We start from the raw sequence: 11,557 nt of genomic DNA on the forward strand, positions 1-11,557 counted from the left end.
AAAACATAAAGATAATTCTAAACACATCTATGTTTCAGCAATGGAACGCCAGCACCTGTTGTGATTGACAGCCGGCGCAGCGTCCATGGTAACGGCAGCCTTGTTATTCGTACGGTGAAAGCAGAGGATTCTGGGAACTACACTTGTGTTGCTAGTAACAGCTTTGGGTCTGACAAGATCGTCCTCAACCTGCAGGTTCAAGGTAAGAAATGTGGAAAGAACTTATAAATGACATGTCTATACCAACACTTAACAACACAGGATACAAGCCAACATTTCAGTTGGTAGCGCTTTATTTTATTCATTCATAAGTTCCAAATAATTTCCATGATTTTTCCTGGAAAGAACTATTTAATTTGGTATTAATCATAGCCAGAAAAGGAATGCCCAAGAAAGAGAGAGCTCCATGAAAGCTCAATTCATTACTCATTTATTTTTGAAAATGTTATTTTTCATATATGTTGAATTGGTTGTTTGTCTGTAGTCAAATTTTTCCTAATTACCCTTTTAATATGAACAATTTGTACTTATTACCAAATTAAATTGTTCTTTCCATGAAACATTTGGTAATTATTGGGAAATTATGGTGCCATATATTTAAGCATTTGACTTGAGTCTTTTTTTTTTCAGAGTCATGTAAAAGATTTGTCTGTTTTCTTTCCTCCAGTTCCACCTGATCAGCCTCGCCTCACAGTGACCAAAACAACCACCACCTCCATAACTCTCTCCTGGATCCCTGGAGACAACGGAGGCAGCTCCATTAGAGGTCAGATACACACCAAACTGTGTTTTTTTTTACATGTTTCCAGCTTAATATGAGTGGTTGATTCACATTCATTCCCCACCTGTGTTTCCTCTCCAGGCTACATTCTGCAGTATTCAGAGGATAACAGCGAGCAGTGGGGTAATTTTCCCATCAGTCCCAGTGAGCGCTCCTATCGGCTGGAGAACCTCAAGTGTGGCACCTGGTACAAGTTCACCCTTACCGCCCAGAATGCAGTTGGGCCCGGACGCATCAGTGAGATCATTGAAGCAAAGACCCATGGGAAAGGTGTGAACAAACAACATTATTAGTGTCAGTCTGGAGAAGCCTTTATTCTTTGAGTTGTTAAAATAACAAGTTACATTAAATTTTTAACATATTGTAAGTGATATAACATTCTTACTGTTAGTTACCGCAAAGCACAACTTGTGTCCATATTTTGCAGTTCTTTAGTTTCTCCAGGGTTCATTCTTACTATCCCCCCCCCCCCCCCCCCCCCCGCAGAACCTCAGTACTCCAAAGAACAGGAGCTCTTCACTAGCATCAACGCCACTCGGGTCAAGCTCAACCTGAACGGCTGGAATAATGGTGGATGCCCGATCACCTCATTCACCCTGGAGTATCGGTCGGTCGACTCGCCCACTTGGACCACGGCACAGCGCACCTCCCTCACCAAGAGCTACATCCTGTACGACCTGCAGGAGGCCACCTGGTACGAGCTGCAGATGAAAGTCTACAACAGCGCCGGCTACGCTGAGAAGAGAGTCAAGTTTGCAACACTCAGCTATGACGGCAGTGAGTTGACACATTAGCAGAGAACAATACAGTTTCCCACTCATTTCTTTCCAGGTAACTGAGTCACTGAAATAACTGTCGTGGCCCACTGAAACTGGCACAGTACTGTACCTGCATGATTCACCTGCTGCTCCAGAGGTAGTATAATGTGAGCACCAACACTGACTGTTGAACAAGTAGAGAATCTGTGATAAAGCTTCCACTAACTGGAGCATACTGAGACTGGATCACAGCAGTAGTTTGAGGCAAAGAGGAATAAATCACATTTCCTGTTAATGGCAAGCTCGAGGCTCCAAGGAATGAGGCTCCCTTGATGAATTGGGCAATAAAAAACAGACTCTAGTGACTTTAGCTGGTTTGTGCGTTGCTGTTTATGACATCTCCATCACAAGCCTACTGAATGCCACCACATGAGTTAAATACTTCTATGATCTCCTTTGAGATGAAGGATGTGATCACTGCCAGCTCACATCGTACCCCAGGAGCCAGAACCAGCTCTGAACACCAACCACTTTACTTCCTCCTTCACTTACACCCAAAGCTATTAAAGTGAAAAATCAAGCTCAGTGTTTAGCTATGAAGGATGAGTTCATTCACATTTAAGTAGCCGGGGAGATTTGGAACCATGTATTACTCTCAATTTGGCAAAACATCAAGTGCTGATATGAACAGTGTAGCAGCATGTGGTGACACACTGTATGTGACTGTTCTACTCTAACAGCTTCGAGCTGCTGATGGTAGCTGTCATGCAGTTATGTTTTTGGGATTCCTACAGCAACACCAACAATTTTTCTGTTACATGTAAATGATGTGTTAAAGCCCATGTAGACTGAGCATAACACACAACATATGATCCGTGCACAGGTACCATAGCACCTTTGGTGAAGGCACCCAACGTGAGTGAAGACAGCTCTGGAGGCGGTGAAGGTTTGAAGATGATGGTGACCATTTCCTGTGTGTTGGTGGGCATTGTTGTAATCTTCATCGGGCTGCTGGTGCTGAGGAGGAGGAGGAGGGAGCAGAGGCTCAAGAGGCTCCGAGGTGAGATGTTAGAGGGCACGTTAACATAGGAGAGGATTCTTTTCTCTCACATGACAGATTTTAGCCTCTATTCTTTAATGTTAAATAAGTGAAATAATGTTTTGGTTTTTTTTGTTTGTTTTCCAGATGCAAAAAGTTTGGCTGAGATGCTTATGAGGTAAGAAGACTAGTATCTCAGTACGCACATTGTGCTGTTGTCCGAGCAGACTTCATCTCTACACATTTCCTCAAATTAAAATCATTTTTGTTTTGTGTTCCCCAGTAAAAACACACGTCCAGCAGAGCCAATTAACAAACAGCAACAAACGCTCAGAATGCACATCGACATCCCCAGAGCCCAGCTTCTGATCGAGGAGAGAGACACCATGGAGACTGTTGGTAAGCACGCTGCTAGTGTCCTATTGCTCCTGTACAGGATGCTGCACTGATTTTTTATAAAGTAATGCATTAGGCAAATGAACCTGTTTATTGCATTCCTGAGCTTGCCTTTGTTTCTGGCCTACAGATGACAGGTCCACTGTGTTACTGACTGATAATGACTTCGGAGAGACACAGAAACAAAAATCATCCACAGTCACCCACACTGTCCACTACCAGTCCCTCTCCCAGGCCACCGGTCCACTGGTAGATGTGTCTGATGCCAGACCAGGAACCAGTAAGTCCAGTACGGACTCTTTTTTTAACTTCATGAGACATAAAATGTACATGTGTGTGTTTTTTCTTTTTTCACAGCTATGTTCCTTTTCCCATCAAGTTTTTTTCTTTTTTTCTATTTCGTATTGATTATTGCCCTATTAGTGTGGCTTTTATTTACCTCTGGTGTTTTCTGCATGCCTTGGTAATTACATAGAGTGAAGCAAAGCCTCCTTGCGGTCAACTCGAGTCACCACTAAACTCCATGCTCCCTGCAACATGCTGTATAACCACCGCACACTTTCAATCATGCTGTTATACTAGTGTTCTGCTCACTCCTTTGCTGCCATGCTTGCCACTGCTGCTGCTGTTCACGTAGCATTTCACCTCCACCCCAGCATCCACCTGTAGGCTTTAAGTCTACTTCCCCTCTGGAGGAGACATTATAATAATCATTGCTGTGCTGAGTTTGATCTTTTCTTGTGATGAGGTCAAAGCCCTGTCACCAAAGTTCTTAATTTACACAATAAACCATTCAACATGAATTGACTGACGGAAGTGTTGCACAGAATCCTTCAACCCTCTTCTATCACTGTAGATGTATAACTTCTAATAGAAAGATAGAACACATTGTGATGATTGTTAAGATTCTGTCAGGTATGATATGAAAGAAGTTGGGGTGCTGGTGCTTTAGTTTTTTTTCGCTTCTATCACTTCTGTATTTGTAACAACACTTATATAGTTGGTAACGTCAGTCAAAAGCTCCTTTTGTGTTTAGAAATGAAGTTGCAGGTTTTGGAAACTGTGGTGGCAGCTATTAGGTGCAGAATTACATCATCATTGTAACCATGACCATTTTATTAAGTTTAGTCCTCCCTCTGACCTGCATAAACACCCTGCATTCTCCTCCTGAATCTCAGACCCCACTGCCCGCCGCACAGCCAAAGCCGGCCCAGCTGCTCGCAACCGCTATGCCAGCCAGTGGACCCTTAACCGCCCACATCCCCCTGTCTCCTCCCACACTCTCAGCACTGACTGGAGGCTGCCCACGCCCAGAGTCGCAGGCTCTGTTGACAAGGAGAGTGACAGCTACAGCGTCAGCCCATCTCAGGACACAGGTGAACAGCAGCTTTATAACAGTATAACATTACTCTTCATTTATAACAACAGATCAGTGTCAGTTGTGTCACAACTTTAACAAAGTTACATCATAACAATTGTGCCACTAAGTCTTGACACTAATCCCTCCACTAACCTTGGCTCATGTCCAGACCGTGCGCGGAGCAGTATGGTGTCAACAGAGAGTGCTTCCTCCACCTACGAGGAGCTTGCCAGAGCCTATGAGCATGCCAAGATGGAGGAGCAGCTGCGCCACGCCAAATTCACCATCACCGAATGCTTCATCTCTGACACTTCCTCAGAGCAGATGACAGCGGGCACCAATGACTACACCGACAGCCTGACCTCCAGCACACCGTCCGAATCAGGCATTTGCCGCTTCACTGCTTCCCCACCCAAGCCTCAGGACGTCAGCCGGGTCATGAACATGGCCGTGCCCAAGGCCCACAGACCGGGTGAGGCCGTGCTGTCAAGAGCCACAGATCTGTTTCAGCCTGATTCTGACAACATGCTAACCTTTTATTACAGCGGGCCTCATTATGATGTTTATAACACTAATCCCTAAACTTTAACTTTAACTCTAATATTGACATCCAATCATTAACCATGTCTCTAATGCCAACAGTGAATCCAGATGAAGTGTTGATAATGTATTCAACTTAATGATTGTCTCAGTTAAGTTTGTCTTAAAGTTGAGAAATTAGGGAACCATTGCTTTGAAAATTCAATCTGAATGAAAAGCAATATAACATTTCAAGATATTAGGCAAGGCAAGTTTATTTGTATGGCACATGTCATTCACAGAGGCAATGCAAAGTGCTTTACATCAAATATATACAAGAAAAATAAAATATAAATAAAAATGATAAATAAAAAGATTTTTTAAAAAGTATGAAAGACATAAAAAAGAGTATTTTTATAGATCTAAGATCTTTTGGAAATTTATTCCAGCTATGTGTAGCGTAAAAGCTGAAAGTAGCTTCACCATGTTTTGTTTTAATCCCAGGAACAGTTAGCAGCCTGATCCCTGATGACCTAAAAATCTATTGAGTACATAGGATGGAAGCAAGTCAGAGATGTATTTTGGCCCTAAACCATTAAGTAACAGTATTTTGAAATTAATTCTATGGCACACTAGTAGCCAATGCAAAGACCTGAGAACTGGTGTAATATGTTTAGCTTTCTTAGTTTTTGTGAGAACTCAGCAGCAGCCTAACTGCTTTTTGAGAAGGCCTGAGAGAAGACTATTACAGTGGTCTAATCTACTGGAAATAAAAGCGTGGATTAGTTTTCTAGATCTTGTTTGGACATGTATCCTTCAATTCTTGCTATATATTTAAGATGACAATAGGCCAATTTTGTTATTGACTTGAGGTAGGTGTTCAAATTTGGATCTGAGTCAATAATAACACCAAGATTTCTGACTTGATTTTCCAAAGGGAATCAAGATGAGCCTCAACTTTCAGCCTTTGTTCTTTAGCACCTAAGACAATGATCTCAGTTTTTTCTTTGTTTAGTTAGAGGAAACTTTGGTACATCCAGTCATTGATTTGGTCAATGCATAGACCTAGTGAGTCTGTAGGAGTGTAGTCACTTGGTGAGAGAGCTATGTATAATCGAGTGTCATCCGCATAGTTATGTTAAGAGATTTTGTTCTTTTGCATAATGAGGCTTAGTAAGAGCATGTAGAGGGTGCATAAAAGAGGTCCCAGAATTGAACTTTGAGGTACTCCAACCCTCATGCTAGTTCGCTCAGATATGTAGATGCCAATGGAAACAAAATAGAGTCCAACCCAGTTTTCCAGCCTGTCCAGTAGTATCGAATGGTCAACAGTATCAAAAGCAGCACTAAGACAAGTAATATTTCGAAGATTGTACGATTAATATTTCAAACCACTGACTAAAACTTCATGAGAAGTAAGAATCTAATGTTGGAAGCAGCTCTGTTGAAACTGAATGAGAAAGTTCTGTTTATTTATTTTACTACCATGTATGATTGAGGTTTTACACCCACATACGACTCATTTCATAGAGTTGCTAACAGCTCTAAATGAACACTGCATTGGTTTGGCGATTTTTGTTTTCACATCAACAGTCTCAACAAGACAACACAATTTAGAAACCAACCTTTCTGAATAATGTGCTATTTAAGAGATAAAAACCTATTCAGACACACTAATGACTGCTGAGGGGATTTATGTTAGTTGTAAAAAAAAGACCATTTTGGTTAAAAGTGACAAAAAGTCAATATCTGTAGTTGATATGTGTACATGCTAGACATTGAAACATATTACTATTACTACTTTTACTATGTTACTATAACATATCACTTATTTGATATTATTTTATTTAATTAGTGTCAGAGAAAGAACACAGGAAGACAGCTTACGTGTCTGTGTATACTAAATATATTGCATTTGTATATTGCTTGATAAGCTGACAAAGGTGTGTTTTCATCACCTATCAAGGTGAGTAGATGATAAAAAAGATATTTAATGCTATTTTTGAAGTTGAAGTTCATAAATAAAGTAATTTGTAGAGTTCAGGTGATTTGGGACAGGAACATGTGCATGTGTTTTCTGATATACTTAACTCTGATCTCTGTGTGGTCCTCCAGGGGGCGAGTTGGTTCACCTTCCTCCGTACCTGCGCATGGACTTCCTGTTAAACCGAGGCATGTCCTGCTCGGGGTCATCCAGGGGGACAGCTAGTGGGGAGAGAGCAGCCATGGGTCAGGCCTGTCTGGAGCCCCAGAAGAGTCGCTCACTGAAGCGGCCCTCTCGCATGGCACCCCCAACACCCACAGAGGCCCCTCAGGCCAGCAGGGACCCAGTGGCCCAGTGGCAGCCTGGCTCGGCAGCCACACTCCCCCACAGAGAGGGCTCGGAGCTGGCCCAGGCAGCCAAGCTCAGCACCTCCCAGGAGTCCCTGCTGGACTCGCGAGGACATCTCAAACAGAGCAGCAACCCCTACGCAAAGTCCTACACGCTGGTATAACAGCAGGGGCACCTAGGGCGGGACTAGAACTCACTCTAACACTGGACTTAACACTCAAGTGCAGTAAACTGACTTTCACCACGCAGTTCTGTATATACGTCCCCTCCCTCCAAGGGCGGGGTCACTTTTACTAATCTCCTTTTATTTATTTTAGAGCTTTCTTTTATCTCTTGTTTGTATTTCTTTTTTTCTTTTTTTTTTTTTGTTTCACTTGAGAAAAAATTCACTCATCGGAAACGACTCCAGCTGGAGCTTTGCCAAACTAATTGAGTAACGAGGGAGCATTATTTATTCTTAATTATTGTTAATTCTTTATAATTAATCAGTGATTATGAATTGTTAGTTGTCAGCTATTAATGATCATGAATTATTGATTACCAAATGATCTATTATCACCATTACTACAATGTTTTCATAAGAACCCGGACATCTTTTTTTTTTCTGGAGTGGAAGATGACGATTTGGAGTCATTTTTTTCCTATGGAATATCCTTCTGAAACACTGAATGAAACTTGGAACGAAAGCAATTGACACCAGTCCAAACTTTTCAGCTGCTCTCAAATTGTTACTTTTTTTGAAGAAAAAAAAAATCTATTTCCTATGGATGCATGGGGACTGACCAATTAAAAGACAATGAGGATTACGATCGTGGCTGGACAGCCCAGTCGAGCATTTTGTCACACTATGAAATGATCCAATGTGAAGATTTATTATTCTTATTACTATAAATATATATATAAAAAGAGAAATCACTTTTATTTGTGGATATTACAGGGAAGAATTGATTTGGTTAATAAAGTCCTTAGTCATGTTTGCACATATCTCGTTTTAATTAGGAAATGGAGTCTCTGTTGATCTTTCTCTGTGTCCCATTCTCTGATGGTGCAATATGAAAAAAGATATGAAAAGTATATGAAAACTATTGCTCTATACTGTACTGTAATGATGAAAAATAACTATGTTGTGAGTATACTTACAGGGCCGGACACACTCCAGCTATGTATTCAGGTGTAGTTTACCACTGCTTGTGTGCCAGGGTGGTAAATGATGTTAGCTAGAACAGGGAAGGTTTAGAGAACTAATGGTTTGCACTTCACAACACCCCGACTCAAGTGTGTCCAGATAGATCCCCCTACTCTCAGTGCACTAGGTAGAGTCTTCAGGGCTCTCACTCTCCTCAGTAGATTTACTGTTGCTGCATTGCAGTGATGCTCCTCTACAGGGAAAAAAAAACGTGAGACAATCCAGCAGAATCCCCCCTTCAAACCAAACCTATACTGTCTATGGGAAATATCTCAAAAAAAATGTGGATATACGTAAGAAGCTGTTTTTTGTTACTGTCTACCCTGGCCCATTTCTGTTCTTTCTGTTTCTTGAGTTTTCCCCTGAAGGGAGAAAAATTTGATCCAAAATGCTGTGAGGTCATTATGTCAGTTTCTATGATTAGTTCTATGATTAACTGTCTTCATTATGATTATACATTTTAACAACAAAAAAAAATGTCACTTTTTATTTTTAACATGGGTGTTCACCATGGTGGCACTGGAATAAAGAGAAACTAACACAAAGTTCAAATTTGATTAATAAAATGGCTGTTCCCCAAAGTGTCCTGCACGGGTTTGACATGAATGACTGATGGTGGTGTGGAGGTGAAGCAGACGCACGGAGGGCAGCTCAAGGCTCTGCGAATGTCAACAGGAGACCTGAATCCTCGCCTTGTTGTCATCCTGACAGAAGCCAGTCGTCCTAAAGGTAGACAGCGATGTCTCAGTAATGACAGTTTTCTAAAGTTGGTCAGTCAGATCACATCTTCTGTGATTTTGTAGCTTCTTTGCCTGCAGGTGGCAGTGTTGTACAGTGTTGTGTGGCTCACTTATTCATCCTCTTCCATTAACTTTCCTCTTGAATCTTTGCAGCCAACATCAGCTTGCTGTGTTCGAGTGCCATTTGGAAACTGCGTCTATGTGAGGTTATGAACAGAGCAACTTGACATCCATTTTTTAAAATATTTTATTCACAGTTTTCAATTCTATAATACAAAATACTATATTGGAGACAAACAAAACAATATAGAGAAAATAAAACACATAGCAGAACATGAACAGAACAAGAAGGCTGCCAGACTATTGAAAAGATGATAAATAAACCATCTTTCATAATGTTTTAAAGATGGTAACATCTCAAGAGCAAAGTCACATAAATAAAAGAGTCATGTTAAACACCTCACCCACTCAACAAACAACAAACAACAGGTCAGACTCACTACTGCGGCCAAGTACATAATGTGGGACAATTTGATGCTATACCAAAGAAGACCCCCCATATTTTCTCATCTATTTTGTGTATTGGGTTTGTACAGATGCAGTTTTTCCAATTCCACTTTCAATAAGTTTCCTAGTGAGCACCATTCATTGGTGTGGAGCAATCTGCACATAGTACAAAAGTGCAAAAGTCTCTGCGGAGCACCCAAAGATGGCCAGGTCGTGGTTGGGCTTAAAAGTATAATGAAAACCCAAAAAGATGTGCTAGTGACCCTTCAGCAGAGCACCACTTCACATACTCAGAGGACAATGATGGGAAGATGTGGTTCAGTTTTGTTTTTCAGTAACACAGTCTATGTGTCCCCTTGTACTGAGTCAGTCTGTAACTGATCTGTGTTAATAGGACAATAACGAACCTGAGATGTTTCATCTTCCCAGAACTCTGCTGATACCTCTGAATTCAGGTTGCTGGCGCAGGCTTCCCTAATCTGAAGGAACAGAATTAGAGAAGCATTTCATGAATGTTGATACTAGCTGCTTTGAGTCTGGAGGAAGCATGAAAGGTTCATAAAAAGGATGGGTCGTGGGGTAATCTCAAAATTTGGAAATGTTTTCCTTAACATAGCGTCTGACTGAAAAAATTTGAATTTATTAGATAATTGAGTAAATGATGTGAATCAATACGCAGATTTAGTAAAGTCTACCTTTCTCTCCAGATTGCAAACAATCCAGCAACTTGACATCATTATAGGATACAAGCATTCGAAAAGTTAACACATTCAAAGAAGAAAATCAACTGGTTTGCATTTCTGGGCCATTTTATTGTTTGGCTGTGTGTCTTAGGGTTTTCCTTTCTTCCCCTTTCTTCCCTTTAGACATTGTTTTTTTCTGCACTGCTGCTGTGGAAAAGGCTTAAAACTACCTGAATTATTGGAGGATGTTTTTTAGAGCTCTTTATATAGTTGACACCAATTATTTGTGTCAGTGCCTCAAATTAAAAAAGTACTTTCTAGACTAATATTCAATAGAAACACAGCGACAATCACACTGTTAGAAACCAGATTCCCCACCAACAGAGCCCCAATAGATCAGCATTCGATGCAATTAGAAAAAATAAAGTATAATAAAAACAAACGCTGTATTCAGTCTAAAACAACATGATTTTTGAGTGCTGCTGGTGTACACTGTTCTCTCACAGTGTAATGCATACAGCAAACGGAGGAGCAACTCACAGCTGGAAAAAACTGACACTAATAATAGATGGTGGAGAATCAGCTTGATGAAAACCTCAGAGAAAAAAAATAACTATTAAAGTTTTGAAAAATATTGATTGATTTGATTTATTGATTGAGACAGTGTGCAGTTTTAAACATTAAAGATGTACCGCACCAGAGTTAGCTCGAAGCTAATTTGCATCCGTTGTCCCCCACAATCAAAACATACAACAGCACAACAACAAACAGTACAAAGCAAAAAAAACAAACAAACAAAAAAAACAAAACAATACAAACAAAAACAACAACACACAGAACACACCATACAAAATACAAAGCTACATACAACAGCACATCACATACACCCACAATGTCAATTAGAAATTAATAATGTAAACTAGACTCACACAGCTGATTGGTCTTCAGTACATGTTTTAGTCTGGCCTTGGATGTATTGATAGAATTACAGTTCTTCATATCATAAGGGAGGGCATTCCACTGAGTTGTGGCTTTCACAGAGAGTGTTATTAGTATATACTATATACAGTTAGTATCAAGTATGGAATTGTTGTACATCTATAGACATATCCCTGATCCACATGCTTGTCAGTGAGCTACAGTGGCTATACTGACATACTGGTCACTGCCAATTTCCTCATAGCTGTCAAAAGGCATTATGGGAAATCTAGGCAATTACAGGGCGGGACTGAGTGAAAAGTGGGTACACCATACAA

The 11,557-nt window shown here is 40.7% G+C and overlaps 1 protein-coding gene across 2 annotated transcripts in view; it reads left to right on the forward strand.

Moving 5' to 3' along the window:
- dscama (Down syndrome cell adhesion molecule a) overlaps window positions 1–8,923 on the forward strand; it is a 92,831-nt gene extending 83,908 nt beyond the window's left edge. The window contains exons 23-33 of one of the 2 annotated variants that reach the window (XM_044371278.1): window positions 39–202; window positions 668–766; window positions 863–1,051; window positions 1,268–1,558; window positions 2,423–2,599; window positions 2,726–2,756; window positions 2,862–2,977; window positions 3,105–3,263; window positions 4,153–4,350; window positions 4,504–4,806; window positions 6,969–8,923. In XM_044371278.1, coding sequence (XP_044227213.1) covers window positions 39–202; window positions 668–766; window positions 863–1,051; window positions 1,268–1,558; window positions 2,423–2,599; window positions 2,726–2,756; window positions 2,862–2,977; window positions 3,105–3,263; window positions 4,153–4,350; window positions 4,504–4,806; window positions 6,969–7,348 — 2,107 coding nt within the window. In that variant the 3' untranslated portion in view covers window positions 7,349–8,923. The remainder of the gene's footprint in view (window positions 1–38; window positions 203–667; window positions 767–862; window positions 1,052–1,267; window positions 1,559–2,422; window positions 2,600–2,725; window positions 2,757–2,861; window positions 2,978–3,104; window positions 3,264–4,152; window positions 4,351–4,503; window positions 4,807–6,968) is intronic. The other variant, XM_044371279.1, reaches the window with a different exon arrangement.
- The last annotated feature ends 2,634 nt before the right edge of the window (window positions 8,924–11,557 follow it).

This window comes from Thunnus albacares, chromosome 13 (assembly GCF_914725855.1).
Source record: "Thunnus albacares chromosome 13, fThuAlb1.1, whole genome shotgun sequence".
NCBI classification, from domain to species: domain Eukaryota; kingdom Metazoa; phylum Chordata; class Actinopteri; order Scombriformes; family Scombridae; genus Thunnus; species Thunnus albacares.